The 27,135-nt window shown below is 43.4% G+C and overlaps 1 protein-coding gene across 7 annotated transcripts in view; it reads left to right on the top strand.

The window, feature by feature from the left end:
• The window catches only part of DTNBP1 (dystrobrevin binding protein 1), a 156,201-nt gene that overhangs the window by 109,056 nt on the left and 20,010 nt on the right, over window positions 1-27,135 (top strand). Inside the window, exon 8 of one of the 7 annotated variants that reach the window (XM_023737479.1) lies at window positions 11,930-17,011. The exons of the other annotated variants lie outside the window; for them this stretch is intronic. Within the exon in view, the coding sequence (XP_023593247.1) occupies window positions 11,930-12,102 (173 nt within the window). The 3' untranslated portion in view covers window positions 12,103-17,011. Of the gene's footprint in view, window positions 1-11,929; window positions 17,012-27,135 lie in introns of those variants that run through there. 7 annotated transcript variants of the gene reach the window in all.

Raw genomic sequence — 27,135 nt, 5'->3', positions numbered from 1 at the left:
TTTTTTTTTTTTTTTTTTGGTTTTAGTTTCAGATAAGATGGAATTGAACAGTCAGAAACCCTCCTATTTGAAGATGACTCATCAGTTCTAGTTATGTTTATGTTTAATTGAAAAATATAAATACTTACAATAAAAACGGTCAGTAATTTCAATGATGTGATCAAAAAATAGTTGAATATATGAGCTGGCCATCAGAATTTGCTGTTGTAGTCATTTTATAAAATTAGTGTGGTACAAAGTACCTGTCAATCCCCATCAGTATACGAATATAATCCTGTTATTTCTGTTAAAATTATAATAGAGATGAGAAGGAAACTACTAGTTCCTAAGCATTTGTAGTGTGTTAGCTATGTGGTTTGCTTATGTCGTTTAATATCACAGTAACTTGTAAGATGTGAAGAGTGAGACCCAGAGAAGCCAAGCAAGTCCCCTGGGTCACCCAGCTGCCATCTGAGCAGGGGTTTACACCTGCGTTTGTCTCCCTTCACCATGATTGTTCGCGTTCCCTGAGGTAGTGCGTTTGTGCAGTCCCTGTCTCTCATTCTCTTCCAGATGAGTGTAAACCCACACACTTTAGCCTAAGACGCCAAGCAGCTTATTGAGCTTTTGTCTTTAACGCCTTTTTAACTGGTCTTGCCTCGCAGCTCTCCTTCAGTTGTACCTGGCTGTTTCAGAGACAAAAACAAACACCCACCCAGCGTGAAAGACACAGACTGATTCACTGAAAGACACAGACTGATTCACGCTGCAGAGCCCTGGAGAGTTCTCTGAATTTGGGGTATGGGTGAGACTCAAAACAGAACTGGAGAAAAGACTGTTAAGGCCCGCAGACTCCCTCCCCACATTGGGCCTGAGTCTGACATGTTGTTCTTTTGATTTCCGATACTGGTTTCCCAGTAACTGTTTTAAAAGAATTTCATTCAGTGTCCCCATTTTCTACTTCTGGAATATGTCTTAGAAAAAATCTTTTAAGCCATATAACCTAGCACCCTGTCCTATGTAGAACCCCTGTGTGGGCAGTTCTGAGAAGTGTTTACAGCTTGCTGAACAGCCCTTGCTCTCCACCCCTTTCCTAAGCTTTAGGGTCTTGGTTCCCTCAACCTTCTTTTTCATAATGTCTCCTTGAGATGCTGTAATGTTCTGTCACCGCCTCTGGACACACTCTCGTTTTCGAGTCAAACCCAGAAACCAAACCTATGAACACTGAATGGATGCCGACTCATGGCAACCCGTGTGTTACAAAACAGAACTGTTCCATAGGGTTTTCTTGGCTGTAATCTTTACAGAAGTAGATCGCCAGGCCTTTCTTCCGCAGCACCAGTGGGTGGGTTTGAACTGCCAACCTTTAGGTTAGTAGTCAAGCACAGACTGTTTATGCCACCTGAAGACTTTTCTCAAGTTCTCCCATGCCCCTAATAAAAACAGTGCTTGGAACTGCGCGGTACCCCAGAAATGGTGACCAGCACCATAGCTTTTTAGTCACTTTTTCCCCTGGTTAGCTCATGTTTCAGTTGTGTTCAGCCAGTGTCCAGGCCATTTTAACATGTATGTGCCCCTAATCTTTATTTTAAAAAATGACTGTGAAAGCACGATAGCTCCATTGTAGACAATTAGGAAAATACAAAAAGCTACAAAGAAAAAAAAATTCAGTCACTAGTCAGAAATAATCTCAAACATTTTGAGGCTTTAATATATGTATTAAAGTTGGGATACATACATACAAAGTTGAGATATGATGTAAACAGTTTTGTCACCTTATGAAATGAGTTTTGTCTCATGTCATTAACTAATTTTTTGAGAAATGCCCTTTTCCTATTGTTGGAAATTTAAGGAGTTGCCTGTTTTATGCTAATTATAAGTCCTACTGTAATGAGCATGTCTGTGCACACATACTGTTTTCCTAGGGGCAGATTTCTTAGGGTCTAAGAGCTCAGGCTGCTAACCAAAACGTTGGCAGTTCAAATCCACCAGCTGCTCCTTGGAAACCCTGTGGTTCTCCTATGTCCTGTAGGATCGCTTTTAGTTGGAATTGAAGGCAGTTGGTTTGAATTTTTAAAGGGTTACCCATTTTTAAAGGTTCTTTAATGGGTAAAAGCCCACTAGGTTTTTAGAAAAGTTATACCAGTTTATACTTCCATTAGCAGTGTGTGCGACCATATGCAGTTCACGTCAGAAATGAGAATTTCTGTCTTGTCTTTACTAACATGGGTCCCTGGTGGCACAGTGGTTAAGAGCTCAGACTGCTAACCAAAAGGTCAGCAGTTCGAATCCACCAGCCTCTCCTTGGAAACCCTAGCGGGTAGTACTACTCTGTCTCATAGGGTCGCTAGGAGTTGGAATCGACTCGACGGCAGGTGTTTGGTTTTGGTTTTATTAATATAACAGGAAAAAATAACACTTGATGATTGTTTGAGGTGTAGTGGCGAGGTTAAATATGTTTATTAGCCTTTTTTGTTTGTTTGTTTATAATTGTTCATGACTTCTGGCTGCTCTCAGCTGGGGTTGTAGTTCATCCACCAATTTGAATGAGGTTGTTCACATATAAAGGGTATCAAGTCGTCATATTTGTTGAAGATAGTTTTCTCTGGCTGGTTATTTGCCTTTTAATTTCATTTGCTTTTGGATCACACATGAAAGTTTAATATTTTATGTGTTCAAATCAATGTTTTTTTTTTCTTTTTCAATTTCTTCCATTGCTTTTATGCCTAGAAGGTTTTCTTCCAGTCCTAAGAGATAGACATTGACCTGGGATGTCTTCCAGTGTTTGTTCTAGTTTAATTTTTATGTGCTGATTTGACTCTAATTAATCCAGAGCTTGTTTTGCAGTACAGTCTCTGTGACCCCTCACACCTTCCGTCCCCACTGACCAGCATCTCCACAAGGCCCGACTGCCGGGCTGCCTTTCGTCACCTCGGTTCTCATCCCTCAGTCTGACTTAGCACTCTGCTCTGCCCAAACTGCTGTGCCCTCTGGAACTCAGGGCCGCTCACCAGCAGAATCCCGTGTCCACAGTCGCTTCCCTTTACGTTCTTTCTCCACCTGAATCTTCACTCTCCCACGGGGGTGCCGCTTCCCGGGCGGCCCTCTCAGGCACTGGTTGTTTTTTCTCCGTGCTCCGCATGCTGAAGGGTGTGGAGGCTGGGTGTGTGTCCACCTGTGCTCCCTATCCTTTGGGGCTCCTCTGCCCTCTGTAGCCCCCTCCTCCAGCCCCGTGTTTTGCACAGCCCATGGGCCAGAAATGTTTTCTATACCTTTAAGTGGTTGGGGGTGGGAGGAAGAATATGTAACAGACCTTATGTGGCCTGTGAAGCTGAAAATATTTACTGTCTGGCCTGCATTATTTTTCTGTTGCCCGGTAATGAATTCATGCAGCTTGCAACAACAGCCAGCTGTTATTTCAGTTTCTGTAGGTCCGGCACAGTGTGGCTGGCTTCTCTCCACAGGGTCTCACAAGGCTGAACTCAGGGTGTTGGCTGGGGCTCTGTTCTCCTCTGGAGCTCGTGGTCTTCCTCCAAGCTCACTCGGGTTGTTGGCAGATTTCCGTGCCTTTAGGTTGTAGGACTGAGGTCCCCGTGGTCTTGCTGGCTGCCAGCCTGAGGTTGTTCCCACCTCATGTCACAGCTGTGTGGTCCCCCCCACAGGTTTTTCACAACAGGCCAGCAGGAAGTGTCTCCGCAGCTCCAGATCTTACCTGATGAAGGATTCACCTGTTTGGGTAGTGCCCACTCAGGAGAATCTCCCTTTTGATTAACTCAGAGTCAACTGATTAGGGACTGTAACTACATCTGCAGAAATCTCTTCTGCCATATTATGTAGAATAACCACGGGAGTGGCAGCCCATCACATTCACAGATCCTGCCCACAGGGGGTTATACGGGCCCAGGGTGTTTACACCAGGGGACAGGAATCTCGGGGGCCATCTTAGAATTCTGCCTTCCACATGTCCCTTGACAGAAACGCTTGTTGACCCCTGCATTCATACCGTGTACTCACTGTCCCTCTTTAAGTCGGTCACGGGCCTTCCCGTTGGTCATTTCCTGTCACTCATGGACGGCTGAAGCACTTAGGTCCCTGTCTGTCTTTCTGTTGCTCTACCTGCCTTCATTTTTGGTGATATCCAGATCTACACAGGCAGTCCATACCCTGGACTCTCAGTCCGTCTACCTCAGTGCTGTTTTCCCGTATTCCACGTCAGCCACCCGCTCTCTGTCATGTTCTGATCTGGGCCATCCTGTGCGGTAGTCGCTAGCCACGTGGGGAGGTCGAGCACTTGAAATGGGGCTAGTCTGAACTGACGTGTTGTAAGTGAAAAACACGCCAGACTTTGAAGATTTAGTCTGAAAAAAAAAATGTAAAATAATCTCAATAAAAATTTTTTAGATGGATTACATGTTGAAGTGATAATATTTTGTATGTATTGGTTTAAATAACGTATTATTAAAAATTGGTTTCACCTGTTTTTACTTTTTAATATGGCTACTGGATAATTTAGAATTACCTGTGTAGCTTATATTTCTGTTGGACAATGCTGTTACAGACCTTGACTTCGCAATAGCTATCCACCTTCAAACTTCCCAGTGTAAGCATATCTCCATTTAGTAGTACTTTTTATTTTTCTCACTTGCTCTTCAACAATCTTTGACCCCTCTGGAATCTTGAATCTATTTACTCTTCCTTGCTGTCCGTCACCACGTCCTGCCTTCCCCATCTCTCTTCCTCCTCCCTTCCTTCCTAACCCAGTTTCAATGCCGTGGGCTCTTACTAGACTCAGCCCCCTCCGTACGCGTAGCTCCTTTGCAGTTCTCCGCCTCCGCCATACTCAGTTAGCAGTCTTGAATTGGTTACATTCAATTCTGCCTACATGGTGCCTGAACTTGAGCAGTTGAAATGTAGCGGGAAAAAAACAGGCCACGTGTCCCTGAGGCCTCACTTTGGATTTTGTCCACAGATTGAGCATTCCTGACAGTCCCGTAGCGTTCCCCTCTTGCTCCTCTTTCCTCCAGCTGCCAACATGCGTCTCCACTCCTCGGTCTTGGTGGACGTCTTCTGATTTCAGAGAGAAACAGAAGCAGTCAGAACTTCTCTGTCCCCCGCCCGACTCTCCCGACGTGTGTCTTCTGACTCTCTGGCCCTTCATGGACAGCCCTCTTAGACTCAGCATGTCAGAACCTGAAGTCTGGATTCCGACTCTCCCACCCTCCTGGCCCCTCAGTCTTCTGTTTCATGAAATGATGCCCCCGCTCATCCCAGGGCTTGGGCCGAAACCAGCCAACAACAAAACAGTAAAATGCTGCTTGATTGTCTTTCTGTCTGGCTTAGTTCATCAACGAATCCTGTCGGCTCTACTTTTCAAAATACATACCCTACTAACCATTCCTTACTGTCTTCTCTCATAGCCCCCCTAGTCCGTGCTGCCATAATTTCTCACTGGGACAGCTGCAGTGGCCGCCTTTCTGGACTTCTGCTCCCTGCTCCTTCCCCACCGTACACAATAGCACTTCCTTGCTCACAACCGCCTTGTGGCTTCCCACCACTCAGGATAAAACTGAAGTCCTTCTGGAGCTTGCAAAAAAACAGCTGCTGCCAAGTTGATTCCGACTCATGGCGACCCCGTGTGTGTCAGAGTAGAACTGTGCTCCATAGGGCTTTCAGTGGCTGATTTTTAGGAAGTAGATTGTCGGCCTTTCTTCCAAGGTGCCTCTGGGTGGACTTGAACCACGACCTTTTGGTTAGCAACTGAGTGCCGTAACCATCGGCACTCCCCAGGTCCTCCAAGGTCCTGCATACTCTGGTCCTTTGCTCCTCTCTGACCTTGTCCCCGCCCGCAGGCCCAGCACTCCTGCTTCATCCCTGGGCCTGCAGACGTCAGCCCTGCCCGGGCCTGTCCTGCTGCCGCCTCAGAGAGGCCTGCCCTGGTCTGCACATCTCCCTGTACCTGGCTTTATTTTATTTATGACATGTATTTGTTTATGTAACCAAAATGCAAACCTGACAGATCTTTATGCGACTTTTCTATTAAGCTGCAATTGTCTGCAGTGTTTTTCCCTCCGTGAGCAGACTGTGAGCTCCTTGAGGACAAAGATCCTGTCATAGACCTCTGTGTAGACCTAGTGGCACAGTTAAGTGCTTGACTTCTAGTCAGAGGTGCCCCGGAAGACCGGCCTGGCGATCTGCTTCCGAAAGGTTACAGCTTTGAAAACCCTGTGGAGCAGTTTTGCTATGCACACGTGGGGTCACCGCGAGTCGGAATTGACTCAATGGCAGCTAACAACGACAGACCTAATACCTAGGTCAGGGCCTGTCACGGGGTGCAGACTCAGTAAATGCAGGGTCGCTATGAGCTGGAATTGACTCCAGGGCAGCGGGTTTGGTTTCTTTGGTAAGCGGCAGATGGGTGACCATGACCCTGAGGAGTGAGGCGTCAGTGCCGCTCGGTGAGGGAGGTGGGCCTTGGGCTCACCGTTGACGGGTAAGGTGGGCCCCTTTCAGGAGCTCACTTGGCCGTTTGCCCCGTGGGTGGGGTGGGTGAGAAGGCGAGGCAGGGTTTCAGAGGCAGCTTGTGGCGTAGCTGTTGAGGAGGAGGGCTGGCAGGGACCCTGGGTGAGCTGCAGGTTGGTTTCGCCTTTGTCCACTGCGGTCACTAGCTTCACTTCTGCAGACGTCCTGCCCTGAGGTGAGGGCGAGAGTGGAGCCTGGGGCAGAGCAGGGAGGGAGGCCCGTGCAGGAGTGTCAGAATTAAAGGAAATGTGGGGAGTTACAGAGAAGAGGGTTGAGAAAAGGGAGTTAGGAAAGGCAGAGATGGGGGATAGTGGGGGAGAACATGGACTTCCTGTCTGGACTGAGCTGGGGAGCCGAGGAGACGGAGGTGAGAGGACAGTACAGGGTTTGGAGAGACCAGAGGTGGGGTGATGCCGGCCATTGGTGTGTGTGGTACGGGGCCAAGCTGAAGACCGCTTGTTTTGCGCATCGAAGTTTTAGGGTTTGTGTTTCCAAGTTTCTGCTGTTTGCAGGTCTTGAGGGTTAAGCAATAAAAAGCATAAAGTGCTCCCAACAAAAAGCATTAAGTGTGCCCATTATAGGGCTTGCCTAAGAGAATCCAAAAAAAAAAAAAAACCCGAAACCCGTTTCCATCAAGTTGATTCTGACTCATAGTGACCCTGTAGAGAACAGGGCTGCCAAGTATTTCTTTTTTGTGCTGAAAACTTTAAGGATGTACTGTGTACCTGGTAGCTTTACCAGGCTGTTTTTAGAAAACTGTTTTTCTCACTGATGTGTAAAAAGTTTGAAGAGAAAATACATGTTGTACTGAAAGCTGTTATGCAGACCAGTCCCACAGCCTTGATCGGGGCGGATTATCCAATAGACAAGGTAAGCACAGTATTTCCCTTGCTTACCAGGTCATCTACAGTGAACAATTTCACATTTTTTCACCACATCAAAGGTTCTGCTTCTAGGTGTGGCTGGCATCTGTCTCTCTCTCCTAACCCCACAGCACCTTCCTACAGAATCCCTGATGGGTGGGTGACCCAGTAAGCAAAGTAAACATGGATTTACTTGTGCTTACTTACTAACCTGTAGTGACAGTTTCACATCTGTGGTGAAACTCACATGATATTGTTCACTACAGATGATCTAGTAAGCAAGGTAAGCATGGTGCTTCCCTTGCCTGTTGGATAACCCACCCTGGCCTTGGTCAAGCTGCTTCTCCTCCCTCCCTTTCCTTTCCTGGGGCGTGGTTTGTTAGCAGTTACATCCTCACGGTTATTTTTGCCAATTCCATTATTTGTGCCTTTGGCAGTTAAAACTGCAGCCATTACCATAAAATCAAAGAGAACTGGTTCTGTGGATTCGGAGTAGCGGTAGCCTCATGGAGGATGAGAGCGTTATTTAGTTTGCTTTTTGATGTCTCTCGTGTTCAATATTTTCTCAGGTCGCCTTGTCTGAGCATCAGCCGTTTTCTTCAGAGAATTCTGTGTTGTGTTACATTGTAAGGAACAAGTGCGTTTTCTCTTCTCAGACCCAGGGGAGCGGGTTTATATTTCTGTACACTGTGAGGAACAAGTGCGCTTTCTCTTCTCAGACCTGGGGTAGCGGGTTTATAGTTCTGTACACTGTGAGGACCAAGTGCGCTCTCTCTTCTCAGACCTGGGGTAGCGGGTTTATATTTCTGTACACTTGTTTTCAGATATAACGCTAGAATAGCCCAATAAAGCTCCCCACCCCCCAAGGTAGATCTGAATGACTGATTTGGTTTGTGTAGAATATTTTCTGGAACAAAACCCTTTTAGTGACATGGCGATATCAGGTGCTTTGTATTCAGAGGACATATAGCAGGAAATTGTGGTTATCTTTATAGAATAAATCTGTTTCCAGTTGGCAGTTATGAGTACTTACAACCCTTTGATGGAACGCGTTCAGCTGTGATCAAGATCCTCTCACTTCATCTTAGGGTTGGATTGAATAGTATTTAGGACACTTGGTGACATTCCATTTTGATTGAGAGAAATGTTAGAGGGCCTTACCACTAACTGGAAACCCTGATGGCACAGTGGTTAAGAGCTACGGCTGCTCACCAAAAGGTGGGCACTTTGAATCCACCAGGCGCTCCTTGGAACTGGATGGGCCAGTTCTATTCTGTCCTGTAGGGTCGCCATGAGTCGGAATTAGACTCGACCGCAGCAGATTTTTTTTTTTTTTAACCACTGACTAATAAATGGGTGTGTTTTGTCACGTCCAGTGAACTCCAAAGAAGCTCTTCTTTTAAATGGTTAGGCACGTCATTGCCCTCTGCTTCCCCCCACAAACATGGTTTGTGCATTTGGGTGGAGCAGCTCACTGAGGGCGGTGCTGTCTGTGCTGGTGGGATTTCTGACTCCATGTTTTGGTTAACCACAGGCTGTATCTTCCTTTAATGAAAACGGTGACAAAGCTCTGTGACTTAAGGTCATTGTTCACATGCAAATATTCATTGGCCATTTTTAATCATGAATATATCTTCAGAACTCAAATGTGGTTTCAGGGAGTTTATTAACAAATGTGCAATGGTAAGATTAAAATAGGGTAATAAGATAATTTTTGGAAAAATATTTTGAAATTATAATGTGAAAAAAATCACAAAATATTTAGAGTTTGAGAACAAGCTACTACTTTTGAAATTTACAGATTTGTTCTCTCATTCCTGAAACATTTGTTTTCTGCTCGTCAAGTGTAACCACAGGGTATAAAGGGGAATGAGACAGTGTCTCCCCTGAAGGAGCTGACAGTGCAGTTGAGAGGGTGAGCAGTTCTAGGACTGTGAGTTGAAGGCGGTGGTAGCGTGGCAGATTCGGGGTTACCCTGGACGCTGCCAGCGGTGAAGGGGCACTCAGAGGAAGGCCACCGGGCATCCCCGCTCTCCACGTCACTCAGCCTGGGGGAATCTTGAGTGTCTGACTTGAGAACGTAACCCATGTGGCTGTTAACTCCAGGAGCAGTGGTGACAGAGCAAAGGGAAGAGAGGGAAGAATTGTTCATGGATTAGCGATTCACATCTTCAGAGACAATAAGGTGAGGTTTAATGTGACAAGTAGGATACTTTTTCAGTCTTTTAATTTAGATTGACAGTTTTTTTGAATAACTTTAGACTATGACTAGCTGAAATCTTCTCTTCGATCAAGAGAGGCAGTTAAAAGAATTACAGTAAAACCTGTGACAGCTGGAACCTGTGTAAGGTGGAAACCTGGCAGAGAAGGAAAACTCAAATATTTTCCACTAAAACGAGTAATAGAAAAATGGCAAGACTGCGCCCTGTCCAAGGTGGAAAACCTGTGAGACCTGGAAAAACAAGGCAGCCTCGTCAAGTTCCAGCTCTCACAGTTCTCATTATATTATGTATGCTTTTATTTCCTCTTTCGTATAAAAGTTTTCAAACACATACAAAAATAGAACAAATAGTATAATGAACTTCCATGTCCCCATCAGAGACCCAGCCATCACACGGCGAGGCTTGTTACGTCTGTACCCCTGCCTGTCCCCTCCCTCACCCCGTTATGGAATATCATCTCCTTTGTAAATATCTCAACATTGCTTATCTCTAAAAATAAGACTGCTTTAACATAATCGTGTAACCAGACTGTTCCAGGTCTGCTTGGCGCAGCCATAGAGACATGGAACAGGTGAAAGCGAAAGCAGAAGCTTATTTGGTTGGCCAAGCAAAGGAGCACACGGGACTTGGGTCACCCAGGTGGCTCCCAGAACAGTATCCCAAGGAGTTTATATGGGTGAAGTCAGTCAGGTCTGGGGTCTTCAGGAATGCCTCGAGGTGGGGCCAGCTTGCTGATGGGTCTGGCCCGAAAAGGTGTTCCCGGGGTCGTTGGGCCTTTCTGAGCTTGCTCAGTCTATGAAGGGGAGGGTCTGTCAAACTGGATCTTAGGCTCAGACTCCTCACTTCTGAAAGCCTTCCCCCAATCTTGGTCCGCTAGAGTTTGCTTCTGCTGGGTGGGAGAAGAGTTCTGAGGTCACCCAAAGGACAGGTCGATGGTTCTTTGCATGTCAGGCAGGCCAGCTCTAGTTCTTGCCAGTTTCAGCTGCTCCTGTGACCCCAGTCTCTTGTTTTCCTCAACTTGACCAGAAACAGGAAGTATGCCTAAATAAGGAGATAGCTTAAAGACAGGGAGTTAGTTCCTATATCACAGAAGACCACAGGCACAGTCCTTTGCCTATTCAAGATGGCGGGCAGGCTGCCGGTCTCAACCACAGTACCATTATTATACCTAAATATGACCAAAAACCAAACCCATTACTGTCAAGTCGATTCCGATTCATAGTGATCCTATAGGACACAGTAGAACTGCCCCGTAGGGTTCCCAAGGTTGTAATCTTTACAGAGGCAGACTGCCATATCTTTCTCCCACCAAGTGGCTGGTGGGTTCAAACTGCTGACCTTTCACTGGGCAGCTAAGTGCTTAAACACTGTGCCGCCAGGGCTCCTTATACCTAGGTATAACAATTATCATAATTTTTTAATACTCATTAATATAGAAAGATGTTTTAAGGTTAAGCTTCTTAGATTAATGAGTGAAATAGATGTTAAGCCATATATTTCTGTAATACGTAGTTTACTAATTTCTAGTTTACTTAGACTGTATGGTTTTACTCTGTTTTCCTACTGTCTGGTATTTAGTTAACAGACTGCCTTAGTTCACATTCATATGTTATTATTTTATTGGATACTTAATTTACTACTTTTAATCCCCTTTAAGTGAAAATTTACAAAAAGCTGTAGGTACACATCGTTGGCTTATTTTTAAGCACTCCCAGAAAGAACAGAGAAGTAACTTTAGAAAGTAAAGTGTTTACTCCACAGACAGAATTGGCATGTCTTGTGGATCTGCTGGAAGAGGAAAGTATTTAATCTTCTATCTGTCAGTGAGTGGAAGGTGGAGCTTTTGGTGCTCACCCAGAAAGGAGGAGGCAGGCTTTCTTACTCAGGTGCAGAAATAGAGCATTGTTGCTGTAACTAGGTCATTGTCCTTACACAAGCTGATAAAATAACAGATGGTCTCCAGTTCCTCTTCTCTATCCTCCTTTTGTTCTCTTGGGCAGAGAGGTTATGCGAATGAGCAGAACTGTTCTTGCTATTTTTGTAATAAATTTTTAAAAGCAGGCTATATACGTTGCACAGAAATTCCAGTAGTATCCCGTTGCTCCTTCAAATTGCTTTGCCACGCTACCCTGCGAGATGCAAACACGTCTGTCCTTGTAGAACTGAAAAACAGCGGCAACTTCACAACACAAGCAGTCCAGGTTGTGTCTTAGACATCTCTTTCCACCTTGTTGAAAACATTTTGTTAGCTGCTCTTACTACAGATGTGTAGAATTGATTTTTTAACTAATACATTTTTCGTTTAATTTGTTTCTGCTAATGCTATGATTTTATTCTCAACTACAGTGATATATTGTGACTTCTGTGGCTCGAGGCTGCAGGACGAAAAACAAAGTGGCTTAATAAGCAAGACTTCTCAGAGGAAGACACCCCTAAGACATTCGCCAGAGGCCAAAAACAGCCTCAAATTTGAGTTTACATTTAAACCTAAAAAGAATCGGGCTGGTATGGTAATGTAATGGCTACTGAAAGTTTCGCAGTATTCTGTTAATGCATCTGTATTTCAGCAACATTGTGGAGTAAAATCTGAAACTGCCTTTTTTCTCGTCTGTCTCTCTTTTCTAGTCTTGACATAAAACTGTTCAGGAGATCTTTTATAATGTCAACATTGTGTGGATTAAGAGAAAGGGATGTCTTGTTTTGGTTAATAGTCTATTCATTACATCAAATAAAAACAGGAAGCAGTCCACAGAAAGCATTTTGTACATCACTGAATGGAACTGGTTTTTGCAGAAGAGGGATTTAAATCCTAGATCTTTTCATTAAGTCTTTATTTGAAATTATGAAGTTCATTTTCATGGGAGTATCCTTTGGTAAGGGGTGTGTGTGTGTGTATAGGGGAGATGTTCTTTTCTTTGACTTCTGTATCGATTTCAATTTTCAGTTTATTCTAAAAGATTACTGTTTGTAATCAGAAATTGATACAGTTAGCTTCTAAACACCAGAGTAGATCACAGTGCTACAATGTGGTTTGAGGAAAATAAAAAGAGAGTATAGCCATGGTGTTTTCAGATTTTTTAATAAAAAGTTAATTACCTGGATTTAAATTACGTTTGTCGTAAGCGTATTTTATGGGAAGTGAAAGCAGGCTCTTTAGAGATGTTGTGGGTGATTCTCCTTATATTCCTCCTTGTTTATTTGAAGCATTGAAGTAAAACCAGATCGTTTTTATATTGGTATTGGGTATCTAGGAGGTGGAATTGACTCAACGGCAGTGGGTCTGTTTTTTTCTTTTTAAAGGTTGACCAAACAAGAATCAGGTTTTTTTTTTAAAATGAATCTCTGCCATAATCAGTGTCTGTTGATTCAACAAAGATTTCTGCCTGCTTCCTTCCTTGTTAAGCATTGGAGATTCAAAGTTGAAAAGATTCTTGCCTTCAAGAGGTGACAGTCTAGTAGAGAGAGAAAAACAAAATAGTAAGGCAGTCTGTTTAATGAGGGCGTATATGCAAGGGCATTTGAAACAGAACGGAGTCTCTGAGTTGCCTCAGGGCTGTTAGGAAAAGTACTTTGAAGACTTTGAGTTAATGGTCACTTTATAAACCTTCACATGAGGTGCAGGATAGGATCCATTTGTTGATTGCTCATATGTGCCAGGCACACTGCTGGATAGTAGGTATACATGTGTAATAGATGTTATGTATATATAATAGACATATTGTATAATGTATGTGTGTGTGTGTGTGTGTGTAGGGAGGGGGGCAGAAGGGGCAGGACCTTCATGGAGTTTGATCTAGTGTCGAAGAGATAGGCATTTCACAAGCAGTAACCATCATGATCACAGGGACATAATTTAGATTGGTGAACCCATTGCCATCAAGTTGATTCCAGCTGATAGCAACCCTATAGGACAGAGTAGAACTGCCCCATAGGGTTTTCAAGGAACAGCTGGTGGATTTGAACTGGGACCTTCGGGTTAGCAGCCGAGCTCTGAACCCCTGAGCCAGGGTGTAGAAAGGGCTAGAATTATCTGAGATAGTGACTGTAGAGTTTCAGACTAAAGGATGAGGAGGTGAGACCCACTATGAATAAAGGGGGGAAGAAATTTCCAGGGAGAACAAGGCTCTGATGCACTGAAGAACTTGGCAGGTTTGAAGTAACTAAAGGAGGCCCATGTGGCTGGAACATGGTGAGGCTGGAGAAGTTGGCAGAAGAAGAGGGCCTTATGGGACATTGTGCAAAGTTCACATTTCCTTTTGATTGTACTGGAAAGCCAGCAAAGGATTTTAAGTAGTAGGTAGGAGGGAGCACCATCTGATTGGTAATTTTGGAAGATCACTGGTTGCTGGGTGTTGTGGATTGAATTTTGTCCCCCCAAAAATACGTGTTGTAAACCTACAGGGTCCCTAAGAGTCAGAATTGACTGCACAGCAGTGGGTTTGTGCCTGTGGTTATAATCCCATTTGGGAATGGGTTGTCTTTGTTATGTTAGTGACACTGGATTCATGTAGAGAGTGTTTTGAGTCGGTCTCTTTTGAGATAGAAAGAGATAAGCAAGCTGGAAAGAGAGGTGCCAAGCCATATGAAGATCACACAAGAGCAGAAGCTCAGAAGAGATGAAGACTTTCCCCCAGAGGTGGCACCCTGAATTCAGACTTGTAGCCTTCTAAACTGTGAGAAGATTTTCTATTCGTTAAACACCACCTGTGGTGTTCCTGTTACAGCAGCACGAGGTAACGAAGACGCTGGGTGAGTGCAAAAGGATTGTAGAAGGGCTAAGCGGAAGAGAGAGCGCTTGGAAGGGTTGTAGTAGTTCAGACGTGACAGAGAGCAGGACTGAGGGAGACGGTGGTGACAGAAGTGAAAGTGGATTCCAGAGGGGACTGGAGGCTGAAGTGACAAGGTTTGGAGATAGCTTAGATGTTGGAGGGAGTAATGTGAAGATGGAAATCCGTCCATTAGGTTTGGCAACATGTAACCATTGGTCCATTGGTGACCGTGAGAAGAGCCGTTTCAGTGGAGTGAGGGAACATAAGCCATATCTGCATGTATTATTATTAATCTTCTCAGCAGCCCTTAGTATTCCTGTCACTATTGACTGAGTTTGTGAGATGTTAAGTAACTTTCCTAAAATTAACCAGCAGTTCTAAGTTCTACTCTGTCCTGTAGGGTCGCTGTGAGTCGGAATTGACTCGACGGCAGTGGGTTTGGTTTTTTTTAGTAAGTTGTAAAGTGGTGTTTGGATATTACCTTCTTGACATCAGAGCCTGTGCTGTTTCTGCTGTGTTAGGCTGCCTCTTGGGAACGGAGTGACGTGATATGGGGTAGCCTGCATTCCCGAGTTCCTGCTTCTCTGGACACTTCAGAATAAGGGCTATAAAGCCCCTCTGCCCCCTCTTTCTATACGTGGGCACATGAGGCTTTTTTTTTAAAACCACTTTATTGAGGTGTCATTTACAAAGTCACTCATTTTAGGCATATAATTCAGCAATAGTAAATTTAAAGTTGTGCGACCACCACCGCAGTCCAGTTTTAGAGCACGTCCATCACCCCAGAAAGTTCCTTGTGCCGGTTTGCGTTCAATCTCTATTCCTGCTGCCAGCTCCAGGCGACCACTGCTGTGTTTTCTGGCTCTGTAGATGTGCCTTTTCTGGACATTTGTTATAAATGGAATCATACGATATGTGGTCGTTTTGCATCTGGCTTCTTTTACTTCACATAATATTTCTGAGGTTCATCTGTGTTGTAGTGTTTCTTTTTATTATTTGATTATTATTCAGTTGTTTGAATATAGCATATTTGTTTATCCATTCACTAGTTGATGGACATTTGGGTTGTTTTCAGTTTGGGACTATTATGTATGGTGTTGCTATAAACTTTTGGGTGCAAAACTTTGTGTGGACATGTGTTATCATTTCTCTTGTGTAGAAGTGAAATTTCTAAGAGTGGAATTTTTTTGTCCCGTGATAAGCTTATGATTAGCTTTTTAAGAAACTGTCGAATTATTTTCCAGAGTGGTTGTACCATTTTACATTCCCACCGTCAATGAATGAGGGTTCTAGTTTTTCCTCATCTTTGCCCACACTTTTATTGTCTCTCTTTTTAATACAGCCATCCTAGTAGGTGTGAACTAGTATCTCACTGTGGTTTTGATTTGGACTTCCCTAGTGACTGATGGTGTCTGGATGGTGCTAACAGTTAATGCATTTGGCTGCTAACCAAAAGGCCGAAGGTTTTGAGTTCAACCAGAGGTGCCTCGAAAGAAAGGCCTGGTGATCTACTTCAGAAAAAACAGCCACTGAAAATCCTATAGAGTACAATTATTCTGTCACACATGGGGTCGCCATGAGTTGAGATCAGCCTGTATACAGCATCTTCATTGCCTTCCTCCTCCTCCATGAGACTTTGGAAAACATTTAGAAAAAGACAAGTTATTGATTCATCCATACATCTATTCATTCATTTCTTTAAAAAAAAAAAATTATGGAAGTACTTACCCTATGCCCAGCACTCTGCCAGGCCTGTAGAAGGTCAAGTACCTTCGCTGTGGGAAGGAAAATGTTTAGGTGAAAGTGGGTTGTGATCCAGGTCATGGTAAAGTGGGTTGTGATCCAGGTCATGGTAGTCTGGGGCTGACTCAGCGGTTCTGTTAGTGCAAGAAGTTATCGTTAGGGAAACTGAGCCTGGTGAGTACAAGAGAACAGTAAGAGTAATAGAAACTGAGCTATAATCCACTAATTCAACAAAAGATAATTGTGAGGTGTTATCAGGGTTAACTGCGTTTATTTTAGTTCTGAAATACAAAATGTAGACGAACCTCTTCTGTGGTTTTCCCAGATGTCCTTTAATTGACTCAGTGAATTAGTAGAAGTAAATTACTATTTCTCAAAGGGATCGCAATAAATCTAATTCATTTTATCTTTCAAAATACAACAGAAAGCACTGGGATTTCCAAGCAAATGGTGAAAAGTGTCTTGCTCAGAAAATGAAAACGTGTGTTATTTTTACTAAGTGCTTTTCACTCTGTCTGTGAACTTGATGCCTGGGAACATACTTCCTTTTCTTCAGTTTTCTGAAGTATAAGAGAGAATCATAGGTTTCTTTTGATTTACGGCATAGAGAGAAGTAAATGAAATGCTGCCATAAATAACAAAAGAAATAGAACGTGATGTTGAAGTCCCTTTGCTGGGTCATTTGAGCTTCTTAATGTCCTAAATGATAAACGTGTGGGAGCTTTTTGACCATCAAAATTAAGAGGCTGTTATAAATTGGAAAATACTTTATCTCTTGTATGCATGTCATGGTTATAAATGGAAGGAATTAGGGTTAGGAAATAAAGGAAAACAGAAAAAAAAAAGATTCATAAATTATCAGGTTCTGGGTCTTTTTTTTAAGGGAACCATGTGGACTTTGGTAAAGTAAGTGGAGGAAATGTTAGCTCAGCTTGTAAGTTATGTTCAATGTGATGAGCAAAGAAACAGGCATTACCTGTGTGTGGCCTCAAGAGAGGAACAAATCTGTTCTCTGGGTGGGAGAACAGGTAGGTAAATGACATCCAGTGGCCTGAGAGAACTTTTTAACCTGCATATGCCCGAATTTCAGGGTTCATCCAGCCTCTGTGGCTTCAGAAAATACAGATTCCATGAGAATTTGAAATTCTGTTCTGCATTTTCTCCCTTTTGATCAGGATTTTTCTGTAGACTCTCTGGTCAAAACGTTCAGTAATGGCAGCTGGGCACCATCCAGTTTTTCTGATCTCATGGCAAAGGATGCTTTTAGCCACACATTCCATTTCTTCCTCTTGTTCCTGACTCTTCCTCCTTTGTTGCTCCAGGCAAACAGACACCAAATATTGTACCTTGGATGGCTGCTTGGAAGCATTTAAGACCCCACTGCACAGCCGATTGATGTAATTGCTGTCAATAAGTTGTATGCCTGTAAAAAGCTGAATCGGCAAAAAGTTGTGTGATAGAAATATTTACAACAACAACAGAAGCAGCTGCTGAGGCTGCTTATGTACAACCAGATACCTCGTAGGATTTGGTTTCTTGGTTTGGGGGGTTGGGGTGCTGGTTTCATGGGGCATCCCAGGTAATTAGCTTAGTATCATGGAGCTTCTGTTCTCTCCCCTAATGGGCTGTGTAATACCAGGCGTCTTTTTTTTTTTTTTTTTAAACTCTCCTGCTCATGATCATGTACAAAAAGACTAACTGATGAAATACAAGTAATTTTTCTAAACTTATTTCCTGAACGCTGTATCTTCTTATTCCCCTTTCATAATTAATCATTGATTTGCTCGTTTTACAACCACTTCTGAGTTCCTACTTTTTAACCTAGAACAGTCGAGGACCACAAAGTGCTCCAAGAAGATAACCTATTTCTCTGCAGTGGTTTGGTTGACAAGCCTTCATTCTACGGAGTACTGGCATGTTACCAGGAGAGTTCATGAAAAGGACATTATCACAATTTTCAGAAGACTCTTAGCTTAGCTTGTGAGTTATGCTTCTCTAACAACAAAATAGGCTTCTTGTGTGTGAATCGCTGCTATTTTAATTGGGTACATACGATTGAATTTCCATAATCTCTTGCATGTTTTGAACCTCTCATTGAGAGAATAAATACTGTCTTACAAGTTGTGTGCTATTCTAAATAACCTCTCCATAATGTAGTCTCTCTGCCTACTCTCAGTTGTTGCTAACCCCAAGGAACGGTTTAGTACATCATTTTGTGGATATGAATTTTGGGTGAGTGGTTCAGAGGCTGTATTTTATTGATGATCTGGGAGTGATTTGTTACCTTTGGAATGCTGTTTTTAATGCCTTACAGGTTTCTCTGCCATAGTCCTTGGGTAATGGCATTTTTATACTAAAATGGGTCCTGCGAAGTGCAGGGTTTTTTTTAGGCCATTTGCTGTGCTCATTATATGGAGCAGTTTGACGTCACTGTCTGCTGCCTTTTCCAAAAGACTAGCAGCCACTTCCTGCTCCCACTTTTCACCTCGTTGATTGTCCGTGTTCCTTCTCAGCCCCTATAATGGCATGCTGGCGTTTCCTGAGCTGCTGTGTGTCTTCTGCATCGCTGCATCTTGAACATCCGGCCTGCTGTGACTGCCCTCTGCAGCTTTTTGGTCCAGCAGCTAATTGAAGGCCTGCCACCATCCGCTGCATGACCGTCATTCTCCTGCTTCTGACATTTGACACTTACTGTGCAGCCTCATGTCATGCACTGACTCAGGCTGCAGGCGTGAAAGACCGTCTCTGCCCTCTAGGCCCTCAGTCTGAGAGAATGGTGGAGGTGGCAGCAGTGAAGATGGGGTTACAGTGGGAGCAGGGAGGAGAGAGCTTCAGGCCACCTGGTTTTGTCAGAGAAGGGGCCAGCTGAGCTGGGCCGTGGGGGACGGGCAGAAGTTGGCTGCGTGCCGGTAGAGAGCCAGAGGCCTCTGCAGGGAGAGAGAACGGCCTGCTTGGAGACGTGAGGTGCTGCTGGTCGGTTGTTTGTCACTGGGGAAGCCTTTTCTTTGGGACACTTTTCGGAAGAGTGGTTTAGTGTCTGAGCTGTTCTTACCAAGTCTCCACTGCCCATCGTGTCGTTGAAGGCCCAAGAGAACAGGCAGGCCGAGGATAAAGTCCCCTCTGATCGGAGCACAGTTCTGAACCAGTAGTGCATCTCTGACAGTTCTTTCTGGCCGTCTTTCTTTCTGGTCCTCTTGTGGGTAGGCACGAGCACCTTCGAGCGGCCAGAGTCCCTGCGAGGCCGCCCCCCCCCCCGTCTGCTCCTGCGCCGTTCTTCAGAATCGTCTTTCTTTCTGCCCCTTTCCCCTGTATCTATAAAGCCGTTAATCTTAGAGAGTGTTGGGGGAAAGCAAGCAGAATCACCTAATTCACATTAAATTTTGGGTGTTAAACTTTTCTCAGCCCTTTCCCGTCAAGTTAATTCGGACTCATAGCGACCCTGTAGGACAGAGTACAACTGCCCCAGAGGGTTTCCAAGGAGCCGCTGGTGGATTGGAACTGCCAACCTTTAGTTAGCAGCCGAGCTCTTAACCACTGCACCACCAGCTCCCAATTACAGTCTTTTACTTTCAAGTATTTTACTTGTCTAAAAGGGACACACAACCCAGATAAAGGTCTAATCGGTACAATTTCTGGAAGTATTACCAAGTGAAGTGAGAAAATCCTGACTGTGCGGCAGGCTGCCCCACACGTCCACAGCTCCCCTAGCAGCTCCTTCTTTATGCAGCTTCTCCTCTGCTTCTGGGCTCCTGTCTGTCTCCTGCCGTCCCGGCTGGCCTGCCACCAGCCTCCCTGGAAGCAGACTCCAGATCTCCTCCCCATCTCATTGGCTGGCGGTAAGGGACTGGGGTGGAAGGAGAGGAGACCAAGGCAACCATTGAGAATACTAATTTATTCTTAAGTCGTTCATTTGTATGCCCTCCGCAGCTTGTACTAGGAAGTGATAAATCCCATTTCTAATATCTTTTCTGGAAATAACGAGGTTTCCAACAGATATGTTCAGCGTTCGAACGTGCTGAGATTTGACTGTTACTGAACCCCTTAGAGGCAGAATATTTCCCCTTTGTGAGTTGAGGACATTTTTAACAAGAGCCCTTTAACTCTAAAAGCAAGTTGAACTTTGTGTCCTATATGATAAATAAATGTTTTGTATTATAAATATATGCAGTATTCTGTTTCACATGTCTGTAAATATGTGGAAAATAAAATTCCAAGTCAGTAAATTACCAGTGAAAAGCACTCACTCTTGAGAAGATTGGAAACCGTTGTCCTAGCCTGCAATTTTTGAAACACTTGATTTGAGATCAAGGCAGCATGAGGAAAAACTTCTCTAAAGGTGGTTGTTTTGAATGTTATTAAGCGTTCTTCCATGATATTTAAAGTTCCAAGAAGTCTAACACCTGAATTATTTTAATTAACACCGAGCGTTATTAATGTGTAATCTTAAACTAAATACAGTTGTGATTTCCTGGCGTCCCGCTGATGGACAGTGGGGAGTTGCCTGTATAAACGGTTAGGTCCTCTCTTCAAACCAGGAACTCACCTTTGGACCCGAACCGTTCATCAAGCGGAGGTGGGACTGTTGAAGCCAGAGCTGGCTCTAGTGGCAGTGGGTAGTCCCTGCCCTAGATGATGAAGTGCTTCCTCACCTCAGCTTTGCCCCGAGCTTTAAAGCCTTTTGGATTTGACAGTGTCCTATTAAAATGCACATGTTCTTGGAGGTACTAACCCTAGAACCACAGTCTCAGCTCTGAAGAGCTGGGAGGGATCTTGTCCTGTTAGAACTTTTCGCAGGGATTAGTCAACAGCTAGCTGAGTATAAAATGCTGGAATAAAAGATAACACAGTGTAGTGAGGGCAGGAAAGTTAGCACCAAGAGAGAAGGCCCAGGGCTACCGTGGGAGGAGAGGGGAGGAGGCAGCCCAGTGACCTTCTTGTCCAGAGCTAGCCTGCCTGCTTCTGGACTTCTGTATTTCAAATATTCTTTACACAGAAGAAAACCATGTTTGTGTCTCAGATAGAAACACTCCAATTATAGACCCTCAGATGGCATTCCTTTGACACATTCTTTGGAGTCAGACGTAAATTTCTAAGTGGTGTCACTTGTGACTTCATTTTATTTTGCCTCTGACTCCTGAGATAGCAATCGGAGCTGTGAAGTTTCTTCCCCATTTTGATAGACTCATCTCAGAGGGTTGCTGTAAAAGTTAGTTCACGTTTGTCAAATGGTTGCCTGTTCCTGGATAAGTAAGATACAGAAATAGAAATTTTTAATAGTTAATGAAAATTTACACTTATTGTCCCTCTCAAGGTCACAGCCTTGAAAACCCTGTGGAGCAGTTCTGTCTGCACACGTGCTGTCTCCATGAGTCAGGATTGAAACCGACAGCAGCTAACACAGCAACAACCGTCTCTCTCTCAGATGTTTTTCCCTCATGATAAAAAAACAAAAAACCTGTGGGCTTCAACACCATGCCTCATCTCTACCCAACAGACAGTTTTTGTGTTTTTAGTAAACATCGCCTCATTTTTCCTGTGGCTGTGTGCCGTCGAGTCGATTCTGACTCGTGGCAGCCCTATAGTGTGGAAATACTAACTTCTTTCTCGTTTTTCCCCGTCCTCCAGTCTCTTTAGACGGGGACATGAGTTTTGGCTATTTCTTAAGATCCTTTTGAAAAATAGCAGCCAGTCTAACTCACTGTTACCATAGAAATGAGAACTGTCTTACCGAGAAAATCCCGTCAACACCACGGGTATACTGAAATCGAAGTGTCAGGGGCAAGGGAGTGCTTTTGGGTTTTGTGACCTTAGGAGAAGTCATTCCTTTCTTCCTTCCAGATGTTAAAGATGGGAAGAACTGTGTTTTAGTCTTAAAGTTTGGAATTTAGGAATAGAAAACATTGATTAGAAACCTAGATGTGATCTTAGTATATAAACAGGTATGTGTAATGGTATGAATTCATAGCAAAGGGAGCTATTTTAAAACTTTTTAATATGAGATTAGGTTGAATAACAAGCATACCAGGTTTTCAGGATTGGGAAGTTTCTGGTTATTTCAAACCTTTTATCCGTTGATATTTACCATTTAGTCTGTCGAGGATTACCAGTTGTCAAGGCATTAGAATGTATCAGTATAAAAATTATTAATAATTCAGAAAGCTCTTTAAAATCTCAGTGCCTTAAGTTATCATTGTCATTAGCTAATTATATTGGTGAAGCTCAAAAATGTCGATTATGTAATAGAAATTCCTGGTTGACAATAAGTAAAAATAAAGTTATTAATTTAAACAATAATTTTTAAAATAATTTATAAACATGAATAAATTGCTAATAAATAAAATCCTGGATGACCCGAGATTTTACTTTAGCGTCGCTGTAAAGGAGTACATTTTAAATTACAAACAAGTAAGCTCTGAGAAGTCACAGGTGCATAGTCGACGTTTTTGTTAAATGTGTTGAATGAATTAAATGCAGGAATAATATCACATAGAATAAATGAGTAAAGAAGTAACATTCATACACTGAATATTTTTAAACAAGGAACTATTTAATTTTATATCATCACAGAGAACAGTAAAGTATTAGTTGGATATATATGACAAAATATATATTTACTATAGTTATTGGGGAATTAAGAGATATTTATTATACCTCTAGAATTTTATGCTTATTGGAATTTTCAACTCTGAAAGCTATATAATAACATCGCCTAAAGGTTGTGCTGTTGAGGGCAATCACCCACAACCTCGCTGTGTTAATGAACCTGTTTTTTCATGAGTGCTTACCAGTCCTTTTCCGCATGATGAGTGTCTTAGTCATTTAGTGCTCCTGTGAAAGGGATAACCACAAGTGGATGGTTTTCACAAAGACAAGTTTATTCTCTCAGTCGAATAGGCTACAAGTCCAATTTCAGGGCATGCGCTCCAGGGGGAGGCTTTCTCTCTCTGTCCGCTCTGGAAGAAGGTCCCTGTGATGCATCAGTCTTTCCTTGGTCTGGGAGCTTCTCTGCACCTGAACCTCAGGTCCAAAGGATGCGCTTTGCTCCCGGCACTGCTTTCTTGGTGATACCATGAGGTTCCCGTGTGTCTTTGCTCGCTTCTCTCTTTCACATCTCAAAAGAGATTGGCTTAAGACACTGTCTAATCTTGTATACCTCATCAGTATAACTGCCGCTAATCCATTTTATTAGATCATAGTGATTGAATTTACGACACATAAGGAAATCACATCAGATTACAAAATGGTACACAGTCTTGTAGTACTGGGAATCCTGACCCAGCCAAGTTGACAGATATTTTTTGGGGACACAATTCAATCCATGACAATGAGTTAAAACATCCGTCTTTTTATTCTTTCACTTAATGTCATATAAATATTGTAACCACGTTTGTATTATTACTTTTGAAGGCTGTGTTCTGTTCCATCAAGTGGATTGTCATTTAATCCAGAAATGAACTTTTGTGTACACGGCCCTTTTCTTCTTTTGATTATGTCCTTAGGATATGCCTTCAGAAGAGGGGTCAGTAGGTTAAAGTGTATGGCTTTTTTGTGGGTTTCGATGCATGTCATGGATTGAATTATGTCCCCCCAAAAATGTATCAGTTTGGTTGGGCTATGATTCCTGGTATTGTGTGATTTTCCTATCTGTTGTAAATCCTGCCTCTGTGATGTTAATGAGGGAGGATGGGTGGCAGTTGTGTTAGTAAGGCAGGACTCAGTCTACAAGACTGGATTGTGTCCTGAGGCAATGTCTTGAGATATAAAAGAGAGAAGCGAGCAGAGAGACAAGGGGGCTTCATACCACCAAGAAAGCAGCGCCTGGAGCAGAGCGTGCCCTTTGGATCCGGGGTCCCAATGCGGAGAAGCTCCTAGTCTGGGGAAACATTGATGAGAAGGCTGACAGAGAGAAAGCCTTTGCCTGGAGCTGACGCCCTGAATTTGTACTTCTAGCCTACTTTACTGTGAGGAAATACATTTCTCTTTGTTAAGCCATTCACTTGTGGTATTTCTGTTCTAGCAGCACTAGATGACTAAGACAATGCATATTGTCAAATTGGCTCTCTAAGCATCTTAGAACAATTTCTGCTATCACTAATAATGAGAGTATCTCACCTCACTCTTGCTAGTATTGCTTAAATTTTGGCCAGTGTATAACTGGCCAAAAATGTTACTTGATTTTTGATGCCACGAAAGAATGAACATTTTTTTTCTCTTCTGTGAATTGTCCATTTTTTTTATTGATAACATGCTAGTGGGGTCTTAATTTTTCTCTCAACAGTTTTGTTTTCTGTGGTGAAGATATGGGTCTTTTGCCATTTGTGGCAGCTGTTTTCCCCCAGAGTATTTAATGTTCGTATTCTATAAAATCTGCTGATGGTCCTTAGCTCCTGTGTTGGTCTTAGTAATTTACAAAATTTGTTTTCTTTTCACTGTGATCGTTATTTCATTTTTGGTATTCAGTTCATCTGATACGCCTCTAAATTGATTTTCTAAATGGCTAACTGGTTTTCACAATACCATTTATTATGAAATTCTTTTTTTCCTTATGTTTCTGATACATCTTTTATTATATTGGTTCAGTATATAATCGAGTCTGTTTTGAGGATATTTGATTTCAGTGATCTATCTCTTTGTTTTCCATAATATTTAAATCATTGTTTTATAAAATGTTTTAATATCTAGTAGGGCTAGATTCACCCCTCCATTTTTTTTTTTTTTAAATGATATTCTCATATGATCAAGTTGTGATATAAAATTCCTAGGAAATTCCTAGGAAAAATCCATTAGGCAGCATTTCATCCTTTTCCATACCCATGATCTTTGAATACTTGAAATAATTGCAATTTCTCTGTCCTGTTTTGATATTTAACAATTTCATTTCTTGTGTCAATTTCTGAATATGTATAATTTTATATCAAATTATTCATTTTATTGGTGCTTCAAAATGTATTAGCATGTATTTGGGTCTGGTAGGTGATGTTTTTACATCTCCCCTGCATCTGCTGGCATATTCTCTTTCTCATATCTCATTTTGGGTGTTGTATATTTTCTCCTCTTTCTAAAAGTTTTATTTTGCCAGAGTTTTGTCTGTTTTAAATACAAATTTATTTTCTGTATCGTTTACATGGGCATCTAAATGGAGGTGACTGGAACCCTTCCTACCCCCCCCCCGGCTGTCCCTGAAGATGGAGGGGATGAGACCCCATCCTTGGTGAGATCAGGAGCTCCAGGACAAAGCACAGACGGGCTCCACGAGGGTCTGTCTCCTCTCTGTGGAAGCCGCCAGCATTGAAGGGTGGATTCCACAGAATCCCAGGGACTCCTGCCCCAAGGGAGGGGCTTGTCTCCCATCAGTAAGGACCCAGACGGGTAAAGCTCATTTATGGTGATGTGTTTTCATTGCTGCTGGAGCTTTTAGTTTGGGATGATTTTGTGAGTATTTTGAAGGGAGTTAAGGAGAGGAAGTTTCTGTCATTTCTATGAATTGGGCTAGCTTCCGCATATATTTTTTCCATAATATTTGTACCAAGTGCGAATGTGAAAGCAGTCGATGCCCAGATGTAATTCACCTAGAGCAGTGCTTCTCCAGGTCTGGCGCTTGGACCCACAGCAGCAGCATCCCGTGGGGACTGGGTAGTGGTGCAGATTCTCTGGCCCCTAAGAATTACTGAATCAGGGACTCTGGGCGTGGGTCCAGCAGCCTGTGTATTAGCCAGCCCTCAGAGGGATTCTGATGCCCCTAAAGTTTGAGAAAGCAGCCCTGGTGGTGCAGTGGTTAAGTGCTCGGCTGGTAGCTAAATGGTTGGCGATTCAAACCCACCAGCTGCTCTGTGGGAGAAAGATGTAACAGTCTGCTTTCGTAAAGATTTGCAGCTTTGGAATCCTTTGGGGCAGGTCTGCTCTGCCCTGTAGGGTCGCTACTCAATAGCAGTGGGTTTGGTTTTTCTCGTTTGTTTGTTTTCAAGTTGGAGAGTAGGGCAGTAGCGGTTCGCTGGTAGAATTCTCCCTTTATGCAGGAGACCTGGGTTCAATTCCCAGCCAATACACCTCAGGCCCAGCCACCACCGTCTGTCAGTGGAGGCTTGTGTGCTGCTATGGCACTGAATGGGTTTCAGTGGAGCTTCCAGACTAAGATGAACTAGGGAGAAAGGCCTGGCAATCTCCTTTTGAAAATCAGCCAGTGAAAACCCTATGGAGCACAACCATCTGATCTGCAGCCAGTCATGGGGATGACGCAGGACCATTCCGCTGTGCTCGGGTTGCCATGAGTCGGGGGCTGGCAACAGATTTTGAGACCCGCTTATCTAGAAACACTCTCTCTCTAACCCCCTTGGTTGGACTCTTGAAGACCCGAAAGTCACTCAGAGACACCGGAAGCTGGTTTACACACTTTGCTGGAGTCTATCACGCAGCAGTAAGATAACATCTTTTGAGTTTCAAAGGGTCCCTGTGGTGATCGAAATCTCTCTGTGCGCCCCCATCCGCCAAATAACTTAAAAAGTAGGTCAATACCATAGGTAAAATTCAGGAAAGTGTCAGATGTGGCTTAAAAATTCTAGGATATTGGAGTATTGTCTGAATATCCATAACACAAAGCATCTAGCCTGGAGGTTTTTTCAGTCTAACCAAACAAACAAAAAAAAACAATTAAAAACCGTCCAGAGAATGGGCTAACATGATATTGTATGCAGCATTCTGGCTTACCACTGTTTCTGTAACAAGTGTCTTTTGTCAAAGTTATCTTTTTCTTGTCAGTAAACAGCATTTTCCAATGGAGGTGAACCCCGGCTCGGAGCTGTGACTCATCTTACCGCCCAGTGACTTGCTGAGTCAGATCCTGGAGGAAGTCCAGCTGAGCTCTGCTGTTAACCCACCCCCCCAGCTGAGCTCTGCTGTTAACCCACCCCCCTCCCCAGCTGAGCTCTGCTGTTAACCCACCCCCCTCAGCTGAGCTCTGCTGTTAACTACCCCTTGCCCCAGCTGAGCTGGGAATTCTGAACAGGGCGGTGACTTGCCAAGCCTCTGAGACAGGTGGACTGC

The sequence above is a fragment of the Trichechus manatus genome, unplaced genomic scaffold, assembly GCF_000243295.1.
Source record: "Trichechus manatus latirostris isolate Lorelei unplaced genomic scaffold, TriManLat1.0 scaffold00103, whole genome shotgun sequence".
In the NCBI taxonomy this organism is placed as follows: Eukaryota; Metazoa; Chordata; class Mammalia; order Sirenia; family Trichechidae; genus Trichechus; species Trichechus manatus.
The sequence above is the reverse complement of the archived record's forward strand: the minus strand, read 5'-3'. Positions and strand labels throughout refer to the sequence as shown.